At 40.0% G+C, this 26,625-nt stretch overlaps 1 protein-coding gene across 3 annotated transcripts in view; it reads left to right on the top strand.

Moving 5' to 3' along the window:
- SIL1 (SIL1 nucleotide exchange factor) overlaps positions 1-26,625 on the top strand; it is a 500,357-nt gene that overhangs the window by 406,297 nt on the left and 67,435 nt on the right. For all 3 annotated transcript variants that reach the window (XM_044069009.1, XM_044069011.1, XM_044069010.1), the window contains exons 5-6: positions 1,103-1,208; positions 25,967-26,158. In XM_044069009.1, coding sequence (XP_043924944.1) covers positions 1,103-1,208; positions 25,967-26,158 — 298 coding nt within the window. The remainder of the gene's footprint in view (positions 1-1,102; positions 1,209-25,966; positions 26,159-26,625) is intronic.

Raw genomic sequence — 26,625 nt, 5'->3', positions numbered from 1 at the left:
GGGATAAGGGATGGTCTTCCTGTAGTGACAACAATTTAAAAATTTGTGGGAATGTTGGCAGATGATTCTGGAGTGCGGGGTTCCCCAGCTTCCATTACTGGTTTTCTTCCAAAATTCCCCATTCCTTTTCCCTTCAAGGAAAACTCAACACCTAAATGTCCAGAGGCAGCAACACCAACACGATATGCTGGAAGTCTTTGGTTTGAGTCCCAAATGAGAGTTAATATTATTCTTCCACTTCTACGATTCTAGTAGTGCCTATATAAGCAGAGGACTTTGTGTGTGTGTGTGTGTGTGTGTGTGTGTGTGTGTGTGTGTGTGTATAATTCAACCTTGGTCTCCATGCTTGAGGGTTTGCAACTGAAAGGATAAAGCTGTACTGACAATATGCAACACTTATTTATCCAGAGGCTCTAGTTTGTTCAGCAGCAGTGACACCAGCATGATATGCTAAAGGTCTTAGGTTCAAGTCCCAAATAAGAGCTAACATTATCCTTTCAGTTTTTATTATTCTAATAGTGCCTAATCATAGGATTTTGTTTGTATTTGTGTGTGTTTGCAATCTGATCCTTTCCTCTTAGAATGGTGTTACCTTAGGGAGTAGTTAATGGGTTGGAGGAGGGATCAAGCCCCCACTGGAGAACATTTAGCTTGTATGGAAGTAGTGGTTTGCAAGCACCCTGCCCACCTGTATCATAGGGTACTGTACCTCTTATATATTACAGCAGGCTCCTTGTTAGTCTTTTTGTGTTTAACCTGGCTAGGCAGTAATAGACGGTCTGCCTGACTACTGTGTTTCTACAGAATATTCGGGCAAGGTTTGGGTCGAGAAAGTGCAACTCTTGTACCTTTTAGCATTGTATTTAAAGAAGAGGCTAAGGAAGAAGGAAGTCATTGTCCGAATCTCAGCAGAACAATTTATCCATTGTACGGACATGAGTGAAATATTTAACCTACTTTGTCATCTTACTGTGCAACCGTTTTTTTTATTCCAGTAAAATAAAACAATGAGAGTGTCTAAACAGTCAAAATACAAAAGTGCAAATGTTGCAACTGTATTATGTATATTTACTGGCCTGATTTCTCTTTTATGCTTTGCAAGGCATGGCATAATGAACACGGATGCCAAATCCTTTACAGCACAGGAGCTAAAGAAAGCTCTCAAAAAATTCAAACAGGAGACTGTGCCTTCAGCAGATGAAGAAAAGGTAAATGGACTTTTATTTGAAGCATATCATTTCATTTTTTTGTAGTATAACTTTATTCAGTTCTGTCATAAGAAGTTAAAGGAGAGCTTTCTTCAAACGCCTTTGTAGTACATATTGTCTAATAGGCACAAAATGAATTAGTTTGTTAAAAAAAAATAAACTTTTACTAATCAGAAATTGTTTTGTGTAGTAGTGTCATGACAAGCACCATTTTGTCTCATGCTATATCTGATGTGACTTTTGTATTTGTTGCAGTCCTCTGCAGGATTGTCTATATCCAGAAAAAATCTCTACTTATGTTGACCTAACAAGTAGTTTTCTTACTGAATTGTGGAAATGTGGCCATGCACAGGGGGTGTTTCCCTATTCCTTTTTTAGATAATTGCATGGGAACTTTTACATCCACCTGATGCACCACCAGTTTAGACAGATGGGACTTCGCTTTAATTTCTCATCTGAAAACTGGTACACTCAAGATTGCAGCATCTCCTTATACCACACTGCAGTATCATTATTAGAAAATTACTCTAACTGCCTGGAATTGGAACAGAACCCTTACGGTAGCACCAAAGGAGGGTGTACTACCTATTTAGTCACTGACACTTATGTTTCAAGTTTTCTGATTCTCAAGTTACTTAAGAATCTTGGCTTGTCTTATGTCAAGGTAAGTAGCTAACCCTGTCTTGATCAGAAAGGTTGGTTTTCACAGTGGGCATATTTGTTGACTTTTCTGAGCCACAGTTCACAGTTCTCCTGGACAATCAAGAAAGATGGTCTTGCTTCAGTGGAGTTATGTTCATTTCTCAGACTCTGCATCACAGACATTCCATGAAGTGCCATTTCTGCAGCCAAGATGCATTTTCTTGTGCGTTATCCATACTGGGTATGCCTTCTACTTCTGAAGATGACTGCTGCAAGACATTGTTCTAGAAGGTTGATCTTACTGGTTCACAGGACTTTGTGGTGGACAGATGCAGTGTTAAAGTGGTAGAATATTTAGATTTGCTAGAGGCTCCACAGAAAATTTTGTTTCTCTTGCAAGTTATTTGCTTTGTCATCAACTCTACTTTAAAGACCCCCTGACCATCTAGAGATGATGTCAGTCCTGCTGGCTTTCAACAGCCCTCTCCTCTGGTTCACTTTTTTTTTGGACCTTTAGCTACTGACCACATCCACTGTGATTCTGGCTGCCCCTAAGTGTCAGAAAGTTTCCCACCACCTCGTTGATCTTCCCGCAGATAAATAGGAAGTTTTACTCTTTGTGTATGTTTGGTTGAATAGATGCCATTGACAGCTTCAGAAAAAGAAGCAGGATCTTATTTCCGACATAACCATTTGTGAGCTGAAGACTCAGCTTCTCAGAAAAGTTGGATATCTATGTACAAGTAAAAAATGAAGGCAGCCAAGTAAAGGTTGGAGCACGCAAAGAACACTCAAAGTATAAAATGAAGATGTTCTGACCACCACAGCAGTTTGCAGGTATATTTAATGCAAAAAAAAAACTATTAAAAATGTACAAAGACACGATAAAAAACAAAAATGAAAACTATCAATAGGTAAGTGCTTTTGTGGTGTATACACCACTTCCACAGACCATAAATATTCATCACAATGAATTAATCAATTATATTCATGCAACCTGATCTGTAAAAGCCAGTGACTGACTAAAAGAATTGCAAAAACTCGCTGTTATTGGAATGCAGTGAATACATTTTGATTTGTACTTAACATCTCAGTAGAACCAATGGCACAGTTAAAATTTGAGTGCTGACAACGAATCAAAATTAGCTGGTAAAATCACAGTAACCATTCTTCATTGAATTAAATCAAATATCCAGTGGTGCATTTCTCACATATTAGCTAACCAATAAACAGTAAAAGACAAACATGCCCCCATCAGAATTGAATGCGTAATACATAAAATGTCTAAAACAGTGATACATGGTTCATTCTGCTTAACAGTAATCAGGACTGATCAAAGACAAAGACTCACTCTCACTGGACTGCAGTAAATACATTTTGATTAGTACTTAACATTTCAGCAGAGCCAGTGGCACAATCAAACATAAAATGATGACAACAAATCGAAAACTAGTTGGCAAAAATGCAGGAGCTATTCTTCACTGGATGAAATGAAACATCTAGTTGTACATGTCTCACATACAGGCTAACCAATAAACTGTAAAACAAGCAAAAAAAAAAAAAAAAAACCACCCCCATGAGATTTGCATTCGTAGTACAGAATATCTAAAACGGTAATACATGATTCATGCTGCTTAGCAGCTAATCAAGACTGACCAAAGACAAATCGTTCATTGGATAGTAGTACAGATGTAATTATGTGTGTGATTGGTGCATATCATAGCTATTAATAAATTGCCAATGAACCATAACATAATGATATGAAGATAAATATGAAATAGAAACGATACAATATATTAAATAAAAAGTGCAAAAAAAACACAAACTTTTTCAAACTCTTGCACACGTGTGAACTAGAATGAAGTGAATAAGGGTTTTCTAATGTTTTAAGTTACAGGATTTCAAGACTGGTCTCAGAGACGTGTTCATTTAACCCAGGAGGAACATGCACTTGTAGCAGCAAAATCCATCGCAACTCTTTCCCCTCCATGTGATTTCTAACCCCCCCCCCCCTTATACTTTCAGTCAGCAATTCCAGTACCAGGAATTTGAAGATATGCTCACTGCCAGACTTTTGTACATGTTAAAATGGAGCACTAGTGCTCTTCTTTTTGCAAACATCATTTACATGTTGAAGACAGACCACCCTCCCAAACCCAGGAACCCCACTCGGCCTTCCTGAGAACACTGGAAAATATGAAGGTCTCTCCAAACACCATTATATTGGGCGACTTCAGCTACTCAAACGTAGACTGGGAGCATTACTCTAGCTCCAACACCCTAGCCCAAAGGTTCCTAGAATTTATAAACTCAAATGCTATGGAACAACTTGCTACCACTCCCACAAGAGGGGAAAACATACTGGACCTGATCATCACCAACATGGGGACTCTATGCTCCAGACCAGAAGTGTATCCCTCACTGGTAAGATCAGACCATAAACTAATCTCACTGGGTATTCACATCCCGACTCCACCCCCTGCCCTGAAAACCACAGTGAAAAACTTCTCCAAAGCAAATTTCACACTCCTCAAAACCGAGGTGGAATCTTTCAAAGACCCCGGGCCTGCGGAAAATACGGCCCAGACCGCAGAATCCTTTATAAACGCATTCTGTGAACACCTTCAGGAATGCATGGATCATGCAATCCCAAATAAAACCAAGACCCAATCCTCCAAAGGCAGACGTCCTGTCTGGTGGACCCCAGCCATAAACAAACTATACAATAGAAGGAGGAAGCTACTACATGATAGAGCAAAATCCCAAAAAGGGAAGGCATCTCTGATAAGTATTAGCAAAAAACTACGGGCACTCATAAAATCGTCTAAGGTCAGCTTCGAGAGAAAAATTGCACAGGAGACAAAGGATAATCACAAGGCTTTCTTTAGTTATGTTAGGAACCTGGGTGGGAATTCCCAGATATGCTCAGAATTAGTCCAAAATGACAAAAAATACACCGAACCCACAGACATTGCCAACATCCTAGCTGACAGGTTCAGCGCAAACCCCCCCCCCCCACCAAAATGGCAAATATCTATCCCAGCAGAGTGCTGCCCCCCTGACATCTCAGATGCTCCGGTAAGAGCTGCCCTCTCCAAAGCAAAAAACACAGCATCAATGTGACCAGACGGTGTCCCGGGCTGCGTCCTACATGAACTCCAAGAAGAGCTAAACCCAAACATAAAACTACTGTTCAATCTCAGCCTTACTACAGGATATGTACCCAAAGAGTGGCATACAACAACAGTGGTCTCTCTCCACAAAGGTGGTGCCTCAACGGATCCTGGAAACTATTGCCCCATAAGCCTGACTAGCTTGGTCTGCAAAGCTATGGAAAGGATCATCATGGACCTCATAAATAAAGATATTGGGGACCTACAGACACTGGATCCTACCCAGTTCGGCTTTGTTAAGGGCAGATCCTGCCTCTTAAACCTGGTTGATTTTTTTCAGTACACCAGGAGCTTTATGATTTTCTAATGTGCAGACAGATAGATCAGGAGCTATATCAATATTTCTTAATAGAGCAACCCAAGACCCCATACATAAAAGGACTGCCAAAAATACATAAAGGCATAACACCACCACCTCTACGTCCGATTGTAGTGGGAGAAGGGTGGGTTACTGAAACTATGTCTGTATATATAGAGAAGAAGTTAAGGCCTATTGTTAATGACATAACTTCAATTTTAAGGGATACACACCAGTTACTAGAAGCACTGACAGACTTTAAAGAAGGTATTCCCACCAGTAGTCTTCTAATAACTATGGACATGAAGAATCTATTTACCTCTATTCCAAATGGCTATGGTTCTGAAGCTATTAGTTATATTATTCGTAATACAGTCAGGTTCAATAACAATGAACAGATTCTCCTGAATGCTATTTTAGACCTTGTTTTAAACAATAATGTCTTCATGTATGACAATACTTTGTTCCTACAGCAATGGGGAGTGGCCATGGGCACTCCTGTGCAAATACCTATCGAATCTTGTTGTATATTACTGGGAATGCATGCACTTGTTCAATAATGTTAATTTTGAAAAGATGTTACTATATAAACGATTTGTGGATGACATAATAATTCTCTGGAATGGCACGCTACAGGAATTTCTTGATTTAGTGGAATATCTAGAAGCTACCACCTCTTTCTTTAAATTTACTGTTGAATATTCCACAACCACGATTAATTTTCTGGATGTAACCATTACCAAAGATGACAAAGGTATTTTGAGTCATACCATATATAGGAAACCTTGTTGGAAAAATACGCTACTGGAATACAGCAGCATGCACCCCAGACACATATTTCGTAACATTATCAAGGGCCAGCACATTAGGGTCAACAAACTATGCAAGAATCATGGAGATAGAATGGAACAGATATTGAAATTAGAAGACATGTTTATAGAGAGAAACTACAGTAGAGAATTGATTCAACAAGTTCAACAGTCTTTAGAGGTACCTCTAACCCCCCTCACACAAGAGAATTATCAGAATCAGACACAAGGAGGATATAAGTGGTATAAAAATAAAAATGCCATACCCTTTCAAACCAGATACACTAGTGATAACAGACATATAGTTGAGATTATACGTAAAAATTGGCAGATATTGCTCACAAATGATGACATTAAGAGTCAGATAGGAGTAAGACCAAGGTTCCTTTATACTAATAGTAAGAGCCTCAAAAGACTACTTTGTATTGAAAAACATAATGAACAATACAGTAGCATTTATGTTATGAAACTATCTGATGGAAGAGAAGAACTTACCAAACAGAATGTACTAGGAACTCATCCATGTAAAACATGCAATATGTGTGGTTATATCTCTAAAGAAATAGATTTTACACATCCTAAGCTAGACATTAAATTTAAACCTAATTTTAAATCAACTTGTACTAGTTCAAACTTGGTTTATTTGGCTAACTGTCAGGGTTGTGATGCGTTCTACATAGGAATGACAACTAGATCTTTAAAGGAACGCATATACAATCACATATATGACATTAAGAAGAAAGATCAGAAAAATGCTCTGGCGAAACATATTCTTAATAATCCTAATCATAGTTTCAGATTCAGAATACTACAACTTGTACACATGAATAACAGGAAAGGAGACACTTTTAATGAATTGGAGAGTACAGAATTGCAATGGATTTTTAGGTTTAAAGCCCATTACAGCCCAGGACTGAATCAGTACATTAGTGTCAGATCGATACTTAAAAAAAGGAGCTTAAAATAAATTAAAATAAATATATATATCTCAACAATTGATTTACCTATATCACTAAGTCTACGTTATTTTTATTTTTATCTTATATTACTCATAACTTCTAACTATTATGAACATATATTTTATATATATTTCATATTGTAATTACTATTATATAGGAACATATATGTATTACGCAACACAAATCAGATTCCCATTCTAGGGATATACTGATATATACACTTATACTTTTGTCACTCTGACGTTTACTACTTAGGTTCTTAACATACTTAGAAATTATGATATTTAACATTTATTGAATGGATCTATTTTATATTTCATAGTTTATATATACTTTTATACACTTATTTTTATACATTTCTATATATTTATATGTTAAGATTTTTTAATAAAGTTAATTAATGGTTTTATGACTATACTATTTTATATATATGATATGTGTTACTTTTACTATTTATGTATTTATTACACTAGTAAATAGATACATTTACAAATGAATACACAAACACTATTATATGTATATATACATTTTCATGTTCACATGTCTCTCTATATTAATGACATTTTTTAACTTAAAGTTTTTAATACATAATGTAAATAGATTTTCTACAGATTATTTATTTATTTAATATTTATTACTTAATACAGTTTCGTTGCATGTTTTAGATAGACATAATTTTAGTCTAACTATGGATATATATATATATATATATATATATATATTTTTATATACACTTTATACATTTCAATTGATTATAGTACTAACTTGAAATAAATAAACAGATATATTTATATCTGATAGCCTTTAACCTAGTCTAATAGTGCAGTTGACTTTGCTCCCTAGCTTCAGGTTTTTTGGAAGATAGACAGAAGCTTTGTGCTGACTTAATACCCTTCCTTTTATTCATTTTTCTATTTATTCATCTATCTACATGTTAACTATGTCTAAGTTATACTACCTTAGCTTTAGACATTAGGATCATACATAATTATAGGTATTTATGGCACTAATAGCCCTGTCTTAAATAGTAATATATAAGGGAACAAACCAGGCTTATATACACAATATATAAAAACACAAGAATATACACTGCTTCCAAGCCTAAAGATATAATGTTCCATTTCTTATAAAACTCTTTATGGAGTTTTTTTAGAAATTAAGATTTTTTATGTGATACTGATAAATAGAAGCATACATACATATATATTTTTTATTTTTTATATTTCTTACATGTCTATTTTTTCTGATGTTTTGAGTTGTTCTTGAAAACTGTTTTTCTGTTTGTATATAGAGTGAGTTAGCTTTTCTTTAAGCAATAGCACTGACACTTTAGCAACAGCTTTTTGCACTTAATTTTGTAATTACAATACCAATTGAATAATTGATGAAATTTGCCATTTACTCTGTACTATATAAGGAATTGTGTAGTTTTAATCAAATAGATCTGAAGAAGCGTACAGTCTGTACGTGAAAGCGCTCATCTCTTTTTGTATTTAATAAAGAAGATTCTTTTGCTGCATAATCGTGGTGGTCCTTTCACTGGTGTCTTATCTCATAAATAAAGATATTGGGGACCTACAGACACTGGATCCTACCCAGTTCGGCTTTGTTAAGGGCAGATCCTGCCTCTTAAACCTGGTTGATTTCTTTGAAACAATCACCAAGGCCATTGACGAGGGGAAGGTGGTCCACACAGCCTACCTGGACCTCGCAAAAGCCTTCGATACAATACCCCACTTGGGCATTATAGATAAGCTCACCAGCTTAAATATAAGCCCCTATGTCACTAGATGAGTTGTAAACTGGCTCAAGGACAGAACCCACATGGTTAGAATTGCTGGAGCCATGTCAGACTCCAAACCAGTTACAAGTGGCATCCCACAAGGCTCAGTCCTGGGACCTCTCTTGTTCGGTATATATTTCTCGGAGGTACAGGCCAACACGGAAGGACTGTGGCTGACCAAGTTCGCAGATGACTGCAAACTGGGCGCCATAATCGACTCTCCAGCCGACACAAGCATCCTCCAAAAGGGCCTCATAGAAACAGACAACTGGTGCCAGAGCCATGGCCTCAAGCTAAACGCCAAAAAGTGTATAGTCATCCCCTTTGGCAAAAACAAAGTGCCCACAAATTACCACATAGGTGGTAATCCATTAAGTACAGAAGAAGTAATTAGGGACCTGGGGACCCAAGTTGATGGCGATCTGTCATTTGAAAATCACGTGGCCAAAGTGGTTTGAAAAACATTTTATATAGCCCACCTAATCATGAAGGGATTCACATCTAGATCGGGGAGGTCATCGTGCCTCTTTACTCATCCCTCATCAGTCCCATAATTGAGTACAATGCCCCTTTTGGGATGTACCTTACCAGACACCTGCAGCAACTGGAAAGTCCCCAAAAGTACCTCACCAAGAGGATCAATGGGCTCAAACAGATGCCATATGCTGCCCGGTTAAAGAAACTCCAGCTCTACTCATTGGCATATACAGCCTGCTCAGAGGCGATCTGTGCCTGACGTATAAAGCCATGTCCAAACCGGAATTAATGGACATGCTGCACCTCAGAAAATCCAAATCCCATCGAGCTACGCGCTCGAGAGACTTGAACCTCAGCACTGAAATAAATAGGACATGCTGGAGGGACAGATTCATAACACAGAGGCTCCCTTCACTCTGGAAAAAAAATCCCAGTCCAGGTTAGGCAGAGTCCCTCATTGACTCTCTTCAAGAGGAATCTTGATGAGTGGATGGGAGATCGTAGGTTTACCCCAGGTATCACTTCTGTGTCACCGTTAGACAGAGGCACAGTATACTAACCTCGAAAAAGGGCATAGCAAAATTAATTTAAAATGGGTGGCGAAAGCCAAACACACTCTGGCTAGGCTTATAAATGCCCTATGGCAGATAGCCTAGTATGAACCTATGAACAATCCTCTCTTTTAATGTACGGTTAGACTTCCCAATGTAGAATGCTTTGCACATTGTGCAGTTAGCATAATATATCAAATCCCTGCTGTTGCAGTCTATGTAAAACTCAAAAAATCTGTCCTCTGAGCTGTAGTTGGATATATAAAATAAGTACAGCTCTTAATAAACTAACAGGGTTTACAAGAACGGCAACAAAAAGTGACGTGCCTTTCAGACTTGAATATGCTGAACCTCTCTACCATTCTTGTAAATTATTCCTGAAGCAAAACTTGGATACTGTACCAAGACCCTTTTTAATTTCAGATTGGCCATCAAAATGGGACAGTTCTTTTTGATGATGTCGCATGTGACATTAATATCATTTGAATAGGTGAACACTACCCTGTTCTCTCTCTCTGTCTACTAGCACATGGATTCACAGTACCAACCATGTTGTCGACCTTTTCTGAGAAATAAGGTCTAACTAGTGTATCCCTGAGAGAACATGCTTCAGAGAGACTTTGTTCAATGTCTCTAGCCTTATAGCATCGCTGAATAAATTCTTTAGTCATAGTATTTAGGGCTTCTTTGAGTTCATGGTCTGTATGTAATCTCATGATCCTAAAGAATTACCCCTTTAACACGTTCTTAGTAATGCGTCCAGGGTGCATACTTGACTTGTGTAGAAAATTATTTTTCCTACAGGGTTTCCTATAAGTCTTAGTTCACCTTGTCATTTCCAAACTGACATGGTCCAGTGTTTAGTGGTTCCCTATGTCTTAATTTGGTTTGTTCCATGATAAGTCTTTCCATGGCTTGGCATATGAGCCTGGTTAGACTTCTGGGTCTATAATTGCCTGGCTTTCTGGAAAGTACTCTGTTATGCAGAGAAATGACTGTAGCTGTTCTCCATTCACATGATACAAAACCTTTATAGAGGATGAAGTTGAACAGTTCATGTTACTTAAAATTCATCCAAGGATATTGTTAGGACCTCAGTGTAGTATTTATAGCTTTTAATACAGCTTTCAGGCTTGGTCTTTTGTGATAGCTGTAGGTGGGTTGGTTTCAGGTATATCTTGTGGAATAGATGGAGAAGAGAGAGGGGTAAAGTTTGAGCTGAATTTATCGGCCAGTGGGTAAGCTGTATCCTCAGCCTCAGTGTAGGTAACATTGTTTGTAATCAGTACATTGCTGCATTGTGCTTCTGAGATTACGGGCATAACTGAAAAAGAAAACAAATCAGGAAAGTCAGTGCCCAAACAAAAAGAGTCTAAGCTCCAGCCAACTATAATACGAGTATTTAGGCACAAAGACCACCACGAAAAAAGCCAACACAGGGATTTATTAAAGAAACAGTATCCAAAATGTTTTGGATCCTGTGTCATTAATAAATCCCTGTGCTGGCTTTTTTTGTGGTGGTCTTTGTACGTAACTGAAATAGGCCTTATGATTGTCTTTGGCTTTGGTGGTTATTTTAGGTTCAAACGTGACTTTGATGGATTTTTAAACACCTGGGTTTGTTTATTTCATTGATGAGGGCTATATCATTCTGGGAATTGCTCTTACTTTTGGTCATAATTTTCTTCCTTTTATTGTAAAGCTTGTTGATATGGTACCATCAAGAGGGCTTGTTTGTGGAGTTTGCCAGTGCTTGTACCTACAGGGTGCAGATACAACAATGCAGCTGTTCACTTACTGTTGTAGTGAACATAGTGGAGATAATGGTGTTTGAGGATTTGAAGTGAGCATAGTGGAGATAACTGTGTTTGAGGATTTGAAATTTGCCAGTGTATCACTTAAGAGTAGGTAGTTTGACTTGGAGAAATTTCTAAAGGTATGTCTTGGAGAAATTTCTAAAGGTGTCTTGGGTGGAAGTGGTCCCTGGTTTCAATTTTATTTAGAAGGGGACTGCTTTGTGGTCAGACATAACAAGTGGCGAAGATATGAAAAGGATGGTGTAAGATGCCCCCATGTTAGTAAGGGCAAGATCCAAGATGTTTTTCCCCCAGTAGGTATTCTGACTAATTGTTCCAGAGCATTTGTATTGACAAAAAGTCTAAGTATCTCTGTGGTTGTGCACTAGTGGTGGTCTAGGTTTCCCAGTATTGGATCGTTTAGGGTGCCTAGGAAAATAGTTTTGTGTTTAATGCTGAGTGATTCCAGTTTCTGTAGATAGGTGTTGTGGTTTTCTTGGGTCTTGGAGCTAGCTGATATGTGGTACGGGACATTTCTTGTGGTTATTTGGACTTGAAGAAGCTCTAGTGTGACATGTTGCTTTAGCAACCGTGATGTGCGTCTTCTGGGTGAAGACTGAGATACCTGTACCTTTTTTTTTCTGCTGAGCAGTAGCTGATTTAAACATGTAAAAAGTGTCCTAGCCTTGCAGAGCCAGAGTGCTCTCCACTGTTTTAAACTATATCTCAGTCACTACACAGACGTTTGTATCCTCCAGGGTGAGGAGAGCTTGTGGGGAGTACAGTTTCTTTTTCAGGTTCCTATCATTGATCAGTAACACCTTCATATTTTCCTTTGATTGTTTTGTTATGTTGATAAATTTGTCAGATTGGCATTACCTATAAAAGGGTTGGAGAATGTCTTTGCCAGTAATTGAAACCCTCCCAGACTGACAGATATTTGACCCTCTTTGATTGGCTCCAAAAATTTTAAACAATTATTAGTCAATTATTTTTTTCTCATATTATAGCATTATCCCTGGAGAAGGTAGGAAAGCTGCCCAGTGCTAGTCTCATACCTGGCCTGGGACACAGTCCAAGAGGTCTATTTTGTCTCTCATCATATAGTCCAGGAAGGTAAATCTCAAGTCATTGACACCCACATGTACTGTAACAGAATCGTACCGATACTTGTTCAAGGACTTGAGTGCATGTGTGATCTGACAGATCCTAGCACCAGACAAGCAACTAACCATCACTCTTTCCATTCTCAGCCTGGTAAGAGGTACATCTGTATGTCTTGCTATGGAGTCACTTATAACTGGAATGTTTGTTTGATACCTGGCTTACAGGCACAGTGTCCATGACTTTGCAACTCCCTGTGCTATGTGAGGGGGTAGACTTAACTTGCTAAGCGTGCTGTGTGCATTTCTTGAGTTTTGGAGGTCATTATGGTTTAGGCAAGTTTATTTATTTTATTTAACATTTATTTACCAGGAAAGTCCGACTTGGAGCAAAGCCAATTTTCAGCGAAGGCCTGGGTAGAAACGCAGCAGATGCTTGTCTTTGTAATGTGGGAGGAAACCGAAGCATCCGAAGGAAACCTACATGAATGCTGGGAGGACATGTAGACTCTGCACAGAAGGCACTCCAGCCAAGAATCGAACTGGAGAACCTGTTGCTCTGAGGTGACAATGCTACCACTGCGCCATCTTTTTAGAACTTCAGCATGTGATGGATTATGTATATTGTGATGGTCTTGGAGAGTTGTTATGTGTGGTGTACTGCTGACCATTTTGGTGTCTTGAGTTTTCTGTGTGTGAGATTTTTGCCGCCAAGGACATATATATATATATATATATATATATATATATATATATATATATAATGTCATGTATGCATACATACATGCATGGATGTATGTATAGATATATAGATATATATCTCACACGCTGTGTTATGCTGTTTAAGTAGTAGATAATTGCCAGACAGCATGAGACCATTCTTATCCTGTCTGAAGATACCCATCTCAATTAGGCTGACCACAGAAGTAGTGGGGAAGTGCAAGTCCATGGTTTTAGCAGGCATGACTTCAGGGGGCAGGGGTGACTATAACTGTTTGGAGTTCGGTTTGTTTAGAAAACTGTTTGGGTGGAATTGCTAGGCATTTCCCCACACCTTGGTCATTATTTGGTCAGTGGTGTACTGCACTTCAGGGTATGTTTATTTGCACTTGCACAGGTTATTTGAGCCTCAGACCTGGGTTTCTAAGGTTTTATGCATTTTGCAGGTCTCTTCTAGTAAAGAAAAGCTCTTTCATTAACAGCCCACTTTAGAGCGAGTCCAACAGCAGTGGTGCTCAATGCAACTTTTTTTTTCTTCCCTTTTTGAGGAAATGCTCGTTTCTCACAGTTTGGGGATTTCTACACTTCTCAGAGTCTTGAGTAAAAGATGCAGGGAGAGCTTAGATCTGTGCTGGTTATAGCAGATTAGATGGAGAAGGATAAAGCCACCACTGGAGCTGTTTGACTTCAGAATCTATAGCAGGTCACATTTCTGTTATATTTGCCAAATGTTGAGGAACCTAGGCCTCTGGCCACTCCACAAGTAATTTGGGCATTCTGACAACAACTATCATTCTTTCCTTGCTGATTAGAATTCAGGTGTCAGCTAATGACACAATAGAAGGGAAACCTCTTCCACACAGTGCAAGAAAACTGAAATGCTTGCATAAGAATCCAGTTTTTGGTCCTGCAGTGGGGGGTGGGGGGGGTGGCATAATTGTTGAGGTATTCAGCTCATGTTTACAGGGTTTGAGCCTGACCTAGGGATACTCACTAGGCTTGCAGTGGCCCTTTATGGCACTTAGCCTGATATTCACCTATGAACCTATAGGGGGTCATAGTTGGCACCTACAAACAGCATGCTGCTCAGTGATAAAACCATATAATGTTTAGAGTTATGAGGAAAGTATAAGAATCTGCTCTCTTGAGTATTAGTGCTGTTAAGTGCCAAGTCCATATTCTGTTCTGTAAACACAATATTATGAAATAAATCAAAGTTACATGTGAGGCAAGTCCTGGAGCAGTGTTAAAACAGAGCATTTCAAAATTTCTGCACACCTCTCTAAAGATTAGTACAAGTGCTATTAAGTGCAGATGTAAGAGAACAGGTTAGAAAATGTGATGTAACAAATGGAGAGTAAAATCAGTTCCATTTTTAATACAAATTAATACAACATGTAGTAGCACCTGGTATGTATGTAATGGTATTTGCATCTTGTTGTCCAGCTGTTGGGTTTGATTGTGTTATCTTTTAGCAGTGTCTTTATAGGTTCATAGGTTATCTTTTTAGCAGTGTCTTTATCTTAATTTTATCATTCCCTTTGTTAGTTTTATCTGTGTCTTTTGTAGCCAGTTTGTTCCATTCTCCCAGCATTCATACTGCCTGGCTGATGACATCGCCAGTTACTGTGTTGCTGCTGTGAAAACCATTTCTCTTTACCCAAATGCTCTCAGGTCTCCAAGTAGCTGTTGTAATTTGTTATTGAGGCCTTTGTTTTCACATTACTGCAGTTCACTAAAAAGTGATTTTTAACTTTACCATCTCTTGTGAAGCCACATTTCAAACGTCATAGAGAGCCTTTTGAACTTCACATTGTAAGTTCACATTGATGCTTACTATATACAACAAAGATTTTAAGAAACTCTAATGAGCAATTAAAGGCAGCCTGTTCCCATTTTTAAGGTAATTTTACTCGCATGTGAAAGAAAATGAATGTCTTATTTGTAACTATGAGACCCAGGGGGCTAGTTTTTGTAGTTTTAGCTTGTATTAATTGTTGTTGTTGTGTCTTTCGGCTTTTCCCAGTTAGGGGTCGCCACAGCGGAACTCCCATCCTAATAAAGGCCCTAATTTTATGCTCCATTTGTAACTGTTGTATTTTTAATTTGAATTCTGGATGCAACTAACTTTTTTTGGGCTACTGTCTAAGAACAACTGAACAGAGAGGCCTGTGTCAGGGTGGCCATCTTGGGCTCAGTTGTCAGCACGCTTAGCTAAGGACATGGTCCTTGCCTGAGGATGTTGAAGGGCAGCTTTTTACTGATTATGGCTTAGTGAAAACTGCAGACATTTCTGTAGTTACCTTCTACTGATGCTTGTATGTGTCAGATATTGCTTGTTCATATTTGCATTCGTAATTCCAAAACTGTGCTACACACACAAGATGTTAGAAGATTTAATCACAAAGCTTACATAATGGCAAACACAATTATATTGATATTTGATCTCTATCTAGTGCAGCTAAAGAGATATTGAATATTATTTGTATATTATGTATTTGTATAGTAATCATTTTCATATTTTTGTAAATAATTATTTATTTATTTACTGACATTTGATAACCAGGAAAGTCCTATTTGGTCAGGAACCCATTTTCAGGGGTGACTCTGGGAGAAAAACTCTAGTAATATTAATAAAAAATACACAAGTTTGACAATTTTAACAAAGTTGTTATACTTTTTAACAAAAGTTGCCATACATATTGTAGTCAAATGTATTATGTCAACAGTCTAGTGACCCACAACTGCTTAGTCTCCTATGAAAGTTCACAGCTGTATGAAGAAAATAATGCTGGCAGCATATTTGCCCCTTAAATGATTACTGAAGTATAATAAACTGTTGCAAAAATTAATATTTACTGTGTTTATTACATCTTATAAAATCCAGCTTAAAACCTAGAAGTGGATGAATGTAGCCACCATAATGATTCCTTGGTGTAGTACGTGCCTTTCTAGAGATAGGAACAGTTATTTGACCTGTGAGGTGATAACGTCATTTTTTAAAAGACTCAGGCCACACCCATTGGAATTTATAGTGCAACCTCCAAAGAGCTCCCTTGGAGGAAATGAGTCAAATGCATTTATAGTTAAAGACTTACTATTTCAGCTTCTGTCATATGAGTTGTTTAAGAAGTCGAATAAAAAGGTAAAATCTTTTTAAGTCATTAATGCTTACCTGAGTCAAATAATTGTGTGACGTTCCTGTCTGTTGGGCAGGCTGGATCTTGATTATCTAGAGCTCTGAGAAAGGGGAAAAAATAAACATGAGAAAATCTTTTCAGCTGACCAAATGTCCTCCCTGTGGTCGCGTGGGTTTCCTCCGGGTGCTCCGGTTTCCTCCCACATCCTAAAGACAATGCAGTAGGTGGATTGGATACTCTAAGTTGGCCCTAGGTGCGAGTGTGTGCTTTCTGTGGAAGGTTGGGCACCGGGCTGGAAACTCAACACTGTAAAACTCCACTGCAAATCATGAGCGGACAGATGATCCGCTGTGGCGACCCGTAACCGGGAAAAGCCGAAAGAAGAAGGAGGAAAGTAAATGTTTCCATTTCTTGTGCAGGTGAAGTGATTTTTCTCATATTAATGTGCGTAGAACTGGCATTGAATACTGCAGCAAAATAGAAGCAGTGCATGTTGTCTACGTTTTGAGTGTTGTCATCTTAAATAAGACAAGTTAGCCCATACAGCTAGTGCTGTCTGTTTAATTAACACTGCAGTGGGATTGGTGCTTGTCAGCATTACTGAGATAAATAGTAAGACAAGCCAACACTGTGGCAGAGAGGCATAAAACGTGACTAAGACCTAAGTGACCTATTCAATTAACAGCTCAGGCACTTACTGACACTAAGGTAGGGTGACTTACAGCTCACCAGGCCATCAGCTTTTAGTAGCCCTCATTATCATGTACATGAGAGCATGCACTTGGATGGGAGGGAATTGTGAGTCCCTATACTAATGCAGGTAGCCAGCCCCCAGCCCCCCCCCCCCGGGGTGGGAGTTAGAGACTTGCACAAATGTTGACATCCCAGCAATGACAGCAAGAGCACAAGACTCCCTGCCATCAGTCTGAATGATGGCCCTTGTAGATGGCTGTCATTCTATCAGATATGGGGACTCTCCACTTCTAGGGAACAAATGGGTTTGAGACTGCTAGGGTGAGGCTTGATGGTCATCAGGCAGAAGTGAGGAGGAAGTACTTAGAAAAATGAATTAGTAAAACAGCTTTTATATTCCCTTATACTGAAATAAAGCAGGAATTAAGGCTACAATTGCTGGAGTTCCTTCCCTGATGGAGAGTAAGGACATGCATGATTTATTGAATTCTGGTGTTCCTTCCCCGATGGAGAGTAAGGACATGCATGATTTATTGAATTCTGGTGTTCCTTCCCTGATGGAGAGTAAGGACATGCATGATTTATTGAATTCTGGTGTTCCTTTTGTGATGGAGAGCAAGGACATGCATGATTTATTGAATTCTGGTGTTCCTTCCCTGATGGAGAGTAAGGACATGCATGATTTATTGAATTCTGGTGTCCCTGATGGAGAGTAAGGACATGCATGATTTATTGAATTCTGGTGTCCCTGATGGAGAGTAAGGACATGCATGATTTATTGAATTCTGGTGTTCCTTCCCTGATGGAGAGTCAGGACATGCATGATTTATTGAATTCTGGTGTTCCTTCCCTGATGTAGAGTAAGGACATGCAAGATTTGTTGAATTCTGCCACTCTTGTCACTAAACATTCTCTACATTGTGGTTTGATACGTTGGAGACTTCTTGCAGGGCAGCTGCCACTGGTTCTGTTATTAGAAGACATGCTTGGCTCTGGGAATAACCCCTTTCTGAACCTGTCAAATCTAAATTGCTGGATGTACCTTTGCATAAGGACAATCTTTTTGGTAGCAAAGCAGAAGAGGTGTTGAAAAAGTTGTAGGATAAGGCCAAATCTATGCAAACTGTTAAGGGTTTCCTGCAAGTTCAGCCTCCTCGTTTTATTAGGCATTACCCTTCTAAGAGTTGGACTTTTCTTGATCCTAGTAAACCGGGTCGCACTAGACCTAGTGGTTACAGGTCTTCTAGGGGACAGACTTCTGCCCCTTAAAAGGCTAAGTACTGGCAGGCTTCCTCTTCAAAATCGGGGAGTTCTAAGCAAGCTTCCCAAGGCAAACATTCACAATGACTCCGGCCTTTCCCTGCCTGCCCTTGCGGGCCCAGGATTTCCTTTGGGGGGGAAGGTTAGCCATTTATGCGGATGTCTGGTACACCATCACAGATGTGAAATGGGTGCTCAGAATAGTATCCCAAGGCTACAAGTTCTCTTTTCACACCTTCCCGGTCCACCAAGGTTACCCAGATATCCCTCCACTTCAAAGGGCAGAAGCAGAAAAACAAGTTTCTTCATTACTAAACCTGGGAGCAATAGAGCCAGTTCCTGCACTACAGATAGGCCAGTGTTTTTACTCCCGACTTTTCCTAGTTCCCAAAAAAGGGGGCACCTGGCATCCTATTCTGGATTTGTCCATTCTAAACACTTTTCTGGTGATTCCCAAGTTCAAAATGCTCACTCTTCAGCAGTTGCTGTCTATGCTGGCCAAGGGATTCCTGGCTGGTGACTTTGGATCTCAAAGAAGCTTATCTGCACATCCCAGCAAGGGAAAGCTGCAGGTAGTTTCTTCGCTTCCGGATGGGGAACAGGCACTTCCAATTCTCTGCACTGCCCCTTGGCTTATCTACTGCTCCCAGAGTTTTTACAAAATGCTTTGCTCCAGTCATTGCTTTTTGCAGGCAAAGAAACATTCAAATTTATCCTTACTTGGACGATTGTCTTATTCAGGCAGACTCGCCAGAGCAACTTCTAAAGGATTTGGACTTTGTGAAGAACCTTCTCACCTCTGTGGGCTACACTGTCAATGAAAGGAAGTCAAAATTGGTACCCACCAGGGAGATTGTATTCCTGGGAGCGAGTCTAAACACAGCCGCCCAGATGGTATCCCTCCCTCAAGAGAAACAAATGGATCTTTCGAATTACTTCAAGAATTTGGCAAGCATGACCCATCTCTCTGCAAGGCAATTCCTGCAAGCCCTGGGATTCATGGCTTCTTGTATTCTGATGATTCCATATGCAAGACTGCATATGAGGAAAATACAATGATACCCCAAAAACCTTTGGTGTCAACACACTCAGGATTTAGACTTGATTCTTCCTCCGATTCCCTGCCGGCAGACAGAGTTCCTTTGGTGGGTGACGGCCTGTGCACAGAACAAAGGCCTGCCTTTCTGTCTACCTCCTGCCAGCCAGACTCTCACCACAGATGCCTAGGATTACACTTGGGGTGCACATCTTGAGGGCAGATTCATTCTGGGGACTTGGAACTATCAACAGGTTCATTTGCACATAAATCTGAAGGAATTGATGGCAGTCCAGCAGGCCTTAATGGCTTTCAAGCATCTTCTCTGTCCTGGTACTCTTCTAGTCAGGACAGACAACAACATAATCATGTGGTACATCAATAAGCAGGGAGAGAGTCACTCTTGCCCCCTGTGCAGACAAAGCATGATACTATAGTCCATGGCAGCTTCCATGGGCATTCATCTGATAGCTCAGTTTCTTCCAGGAAGACTCATCGCCTTAGCAGACCAGTTGAGTAGGCAGGTCCTGGATCCTCATGAGTGGCAACTAAACAAGACCATCTTCTTTTGCATCATTCAGCGTTGGGGCACTCCCCAGGTGGATCTCTTCTTATCTCTGACCTACCACCGTCTTCCAACCTTTTGCACCAGGGATCATCATGACAAAGCCTGGAAAGTGAATGCCCTGTCCTTCCCCTGGACACAGCTCTCAATTTATGCATTCCCACCTCTGCCTCTTCTTCCCAGAGTACCGTGAAAGATAAGGGACGAAAAACCAAGGGCCATCATCATAGCTCCAGACTGGCCCAGGCAACATTGATATGCACTACTTCACAGTCTGAGTCTCAGCCTTGGCATCTTCCCTTGATACCAGATCTCTTGGTTCGGGGGGGGGGGGGGATTCTGCATCCTCATCTTAAGACTCTGCATTTGGCAGCCTGGCTCATAATTTAAACCTTTCCCAACAGGTGGTTGAGGTCCTTTATGAGGCCAGGAGACCTAGCACTAGGAGCTCTTACGCAGATAAGTGGAAAAGATTTTCCATTTGGATGCAGTCTAAAGGGGAAGACCCTTCTCAACCTTCTCTTCCTATTATTCTTGACTATCTGGCAGGCTTGCTTAATGGTGGACTTTCCTTTTCTTCTATCAAGATTCATTCTTCAGCTATTTCTGCTCATTGTTCTTTTGAGCAGCCCATTTTCTCTCATCCCTTGATGGAACAGTTCCTCAGAGGAGCTAGCAATTTAAAGCCTTTCAGAAGGGCTCCTACTCCTGTCTGGGATCTTAACTTTGTACTTGAAACTTACTCTCCCTCCCTTTGAACCAGCTGCCTCAGCAGAAATGAAGTTTCTCTCCTGGAAAACTGCCTTTCTCTTGGCTGTTACCTCAACTAGAAGAGTTTCTGAGCTGCAGGCATTAATGGCAGTGGAGCCTTTTATCATCCTCCATGTGGATCGAGTTTCTCTTCGAACTAATCCTTCCTTTATGCCTAAGGTGGTTCCTAGCTTGTCTCTTAACCAGTCTATACACCTGCCTACCTTCTTTCTAATCCTCAGAATAAGGGAGAAAGGTTACTGCATTCCTTGGATGTGCATAGACAGCTTAGGTGTTACCTGGACAGGACTAAACCTTTTCAAAGGTCAGATCAATTGTTGGTCAGTTTTGCTCCTTGGGGCTCAGGGCAAAGCTATTTCTAAACAGACTATTTCTAAGTGGATTGCTCATTGTATTCACTTTTGTTACTTACAGCATGGCAAGGTTCCTCCAAAGAGTATTAGGACCCATTCTACTAGGGCAGCCTCTACCTCAGCAGCTGTTTTAAGAGGTGTACCTGCTAGGGACATCCTGGAAGCAGCTACCTGGACTTATGTTCACACTTTCACAAAGCACTACAATTTAGCCTTGTTTTCTAAGTCCAGGGCTGGTTTTGCTACTGCAATGTTGCAGGGCATCCTTACCAACCCTTAAACAGTGGGTGTTCCTCTTCCCTTTTATTTTTTCTTGGGCTTTGGGAATCAACCCGTTTTGTAAGGACTGCAACAGTGAAACACGAAGAACATAGTACAGTTGTGTACACTTACCATAAATGTAGATGTTCAAGTGTATTCACTGTTGCAGTCCTAGTTTCCCCCCCTTCCATCCCCCTCTTTTCCTGGGGCATAGACTGGATTTTTCCTTTGCTGGTCTAACCGTTTTTCGGGGCTCCTGACAGTTAAGTCAAGAAAAACTGAGGAAATGGCATCGGCTGCCTTCCTTTATACCTGACATCCTGACATCAGGCTTAAACCGAAGGCAGCTGACATCATATACCAAGGACTATGGTATTCTAGCCAACTGTGGGCTACCGGAAGCCGGATATCCCATTTTGTAAGGACTGCAACAGTGAATACACTCGAGCATCTACATTTATGGTAAGTGTACACAACTGTACTTTTTGACTAACGCAGTCTCTTTTTTTTTTTTTCCTCCTTCCATCCCCCTTCTCCAGTTCTGCCAGTTAGGAGAGAGGCTGTTCCATTTCAGAGCCAGTGATTCAGTTTGACCACATGCATTTGGATGTAGAAACCCATAAACACAGGCTACAAGATCAAGTTCATATTCCTTTCACCATTTAAAGGGATACTTCTTGTTCCACCAGCCAGATGGCTGGGAGGGGGATCCCATGTTAAATGAGATATAGTCCTGAGTGGATATAAAAAGAGTTCCATCTTTAGGGCAAAGATAAAAACTCCATTCTAGACTGTACCTGGTACAAGGGAAAGATGGACTCTAGAAACTCATTTTAGACCAAATCCAGACTAGTCATGTTTCTGCTGATAAAGAATTTCAGAATGCTTACCTCGTAGACTTTTACCCCTTTTCTGCCCATGTTCCGCCTTTGTCACCGTATTTACACTTTGCTTTGTGAAGGGGGCTCATAAAATGTCTGCAATTTGGCAGCAGACATAGAATGCTCCCCAGTTCATTTTCCTGCCCTTTGGGCTGTCCAGTGCTCTCAGGGTATTCACAGAATGATCTTAACTTTTGCCTTCCCCCGGGTCAAAGGCATCCACATCAAACAAAATCATAGGATGAACTAACCATCCTTTTCCTTGCAAACCTGGGACTATCCCTGAATTATCACAACTTATATTTCACCTTTGACACCCAAAACAGCAAGAAATACAGACAGCATCTCCCACAAGTGAATGTTGTGGTGCCGACCATTGTCGTCTCTTAGGCAATCAGGCAGGCATATATGAGAGGAGAAATCATCCTGAAGGCTGTAGGTTACATATTGGCCTCCATCCTTAAGGTCCCATTGTCCGGGCTGCATATGATGAACATCTAGTTGTACTTGTGGAACTTCTAGTGCCAGAACCACCGTTTTCTGGGAAAAAATGATTTCATTCATTCCATCTAACTCTGTGGAATTTGGATAGTAGGTGATGTGTGTCATAATTCATCCAGGAATGCCATGTATAGAGCTGAAATAGAGCTGGACACTGACCTTAGACTCTCCTGAATTAACCTGGGGATCATGCAACAGGCTTCTGAGAATCCATTCCACCTGGAACTAAAGGAACAAGGCCAGACATATCGGTAATGAAGAAATGTTAGTCATTATTTATCCTCTTTAGGTCTTCAGGTCAGTCTGGGGACCCTAAGTCCTCACAGATGTCACAGAAATGTACACTACATAATCAAGCAATGGGTTATACTTTTCAGTCTCCTTGTGATGTTTAGCCATGATAGTCTGGGATATGGCATTCATCAAAGCAGACCCTTCATCTTTGAGTTTACTTGCCTTCAGCACAAGGTGCATTGGTAGATTATCTGAGCAGATCCATGCTTAGTCCTTATATGTGGAAATGGAATCTCGAGCCTTCCTTAAGATCACTTTATTTTAGGATACACCAGACATAGACCTGCCTGCTCCCCCCAGCATCACCAGGAAAAAGGGTTATGCATTAGATACTTTTGCAAGAGAAGTACTATCTGTGGATGCATTTTCAATCTTTTGGGATACAGGTGTGCATCTCTTAATGTCCTTCCACACAAAGTTTGACTGCATTTATGTCTATAGTGTGCTAAGTGAACATAAATGCAGTTAGACATTGTGCACAAGGACTTTAAGCGAAGCACAGTGTAAAGTTTACGGCGTTCGCTTAACATTCAGTGGGATAGAACCTATTGCAGATGTTAAGTGACATTTAACTGTAAAACCTTCCTTTTTGCCATCACTCCCATACCCTTTATTGCCAGAGTAATTTAAAAGGCAGTGCAGAGTAGGGCCAGCCTCATTTTGGCAGCGCCATTATGGCCAAGACAGCATTGCTTCCCTCGACTCAAGAAATTGAGTAGAGACGGTCTCCTGGCCCTTCCTGTCTCACACAGCCTTCTGTCTCAACAGCTAGGGCTATGGTACACTTAAATCTAAAGCACTTAATGTTTGTTTTGAAGACAGTCCTGCCTCTGCTTTGAGACTCATTTCTGTCAGAGGTCTCTTAGGTTTGCAGGTTTTATTAGGCTAACGACCGCAACGGCCATTTTAAGCCTAGCCATGCATCCCAAATCTCTGACAAGTTCTGATACCCTTGATAAGTGTAAGATTGGGAGTGGGAGATGAACCATTTACAGGTTACCTGTTGGATTTTTAAGGCGATTAGGAGCCCAAGCACTAGGAACATCTGCCTATCAAGACCATATTTCTAATCTGATACACACACAGTCATATGATCAAAGGTGGCATCTGGTTAACAATCCTTTTTTGTATTTCAGTCACATTTGATAGAGGTCTGTTATGGGCATCATTTAAGCCACACATTTCATCCATTTTAGTTTGTGTACCTTTGGAATCTGATTTTTTAAGATGTTCCGATTGTGAAGCTTTTTTTTCTTAAACGGAGTACTTTAAGGCATTTAAAGAGTCCTGGACCTCTCTCATGAGATCTGAAGTTTGTCTTGAAAAAGCTGAGCCTTTCTCCATTTAAACTATTAGTCTCAACCCCTGTGAAGTTCTTACTTTGGAAGACTGTCTTACTAGCCTTTACTTTAGCCAGAAATATAGAATTGCAGGCTTTAATATTTAGAATACCGTGCACGGTCTTCCAGAATGGCATGGTGACCCTTAGGACCAGTCTTTCCTTTATGCCAACATTGCTGTCAGAACTGGCACTAAAACAAGCTATCCATAGGTTCATAGGTTCATAGATTAGTACTAAGCTAACTGCCCTTGCAAGCCATTTTAAGCCTAGCCAATCATCCCTTGTGAGACTCAAACCCCACACCTTGTGTTTGTAAGGCATACACCTTAACCATTAGGCCACCCTCCCAACCCCTAATCCAACTCCTAATATTTCCTTAAACCCCAGAGCAAAGAAATAAAAATCTGGTGCACATCAAGAAATAGACCAACAATAAAGGTATTACTAGACAGAATTAACCATTTCAGGCAGGTGGACCAACTATGTCTCGTTCATGCTCGGGTAAGTAGAGGAGACTGATATACAAGAAATTCCTGTCTAAGCACCTAGCTGGCTGCTTTTCATTTTGGTGTGATGAGCGTGGAAAAAAATCTTTCAGAACCGGGTTTGGACACTTTCATCAGTTGCAGGAACTTCTATGACTTTTTTCACCAAGAATGTTTCAGCACAAGATATGTGTATGGCAGCTGCTTGGACATCCATTTATATCTCTGCTTGACATTGCGCACTAGATATCCTTTGCTATCTCTGCTTGACATTGCGCACTAGATATTCTGTACAGCAGCAGAGCAGGCTTTGCCACTGTGGTTTTGCTGGGCATGTGGGCTTCCCCTCTGCAAGCCTGTTGGACTCTTCCCAGATATTATTGGTGAAAATGCACAATAAAAACAGCTTAGTTGAGTGAATATTCACCATAACCAAAGATGTTAGGTAGTATGGTTACTGCTATAGCATAGGCTTCTCCCTTCATCTCCCTTTCAGGACAGTTCGTCTTTGGAAGGCTTCCATGCCTTTCCTTTTGCCTTGCAGACTCGAAGCCAGATCTGCAAATCTGCAGTTGTGGTGAATATGCTGAAACAGCTGTACTGTATTAAATATTCAGGATAGAAGTTATATTCTGAAGTACTGGACCTTTTGTATATGTAGCTGCTCTAACACAGTTCTAATTTTCACAGTGGCTGCATTCTGTGTGATCCAGTGGGCTAGTATCTTAATGCATGAAAACACCATTGTGATAACTGCTTTTGCTCTTTGTTTTTGGGGTGAGTGGCAGGAAAGGGAATTCTGCTGTTAGTTTCTGATATTAACCCAAGTGCAATACGTTATTTTACATATTTGTTTAATTTTCAGCTCAGAAAAGAAAAAGTCAAACAAGTCTTCCGTCCTATTGAAGAAATAAAGAAGGAATTTAAGGACTTAAATATGCTTATCGAAACTGATTATGAAATAATTAAAAAAATAGTTGATAAATTTAACAGTTCCAGCTCTACTCTTGATGAGAAGATTGAAGCACTTAAGAATCTGGAGTACTACGTGCATCAGGTATGCTAATAAAGTAATATACATTTGGTCTATGACTGCAGGTTATGATGGGTCAGGGAGGTGGCTATTATGGGATGTGCAGGTCTCTTATGATGGAAAGTACAAGAGTGGTGTTTTTGGACAGTTGAGGACTGTTTTCCATTGTAAATAGTTTTTGAATGCTTTATTTGCACATGTACGTCACACATGCATATCTAAGAGGAAAATAAATTAGCCCTAATCCATAAAAGGGAAATTAGATATATTTGTATTTGCATCATCACTATCATCTGGATTATGGAAGAAACCAAATCAGAAATCCGTGCATGTTTATAGGCTTGACAAAAATAAAATGTACAAAGCTCTTTTTCATGAAATCTTTGCCACCTTTTGTTGATTTTAACTGGAAGGTACAAGGGGCAGAAAGCCTGATCTAACTTATATTATGTTTAAATATTGTCCTTTTCACAAGGTACCCTTTGGCTAAG

This window comes from Protopterus annectens, chromosome 4.part0 (genome assembly GCF_019279795.1).
Source record: "Protopterus annectens isolate FY-2018-M chromosome 4.part0, PAN1.0, whole genome shotgun sequence".
Lineage (NCBI taxonomy): Eukaryota > Metazoa > Chordata > Ceratodontiformes > Protopteridae > Protopterus > Protopterus annectens.
The sequence above is the reverse complement of the archived record's forward strand: the minus strand, read 5'-3'. Positions and strand labels throughout refer to the sequence as shown.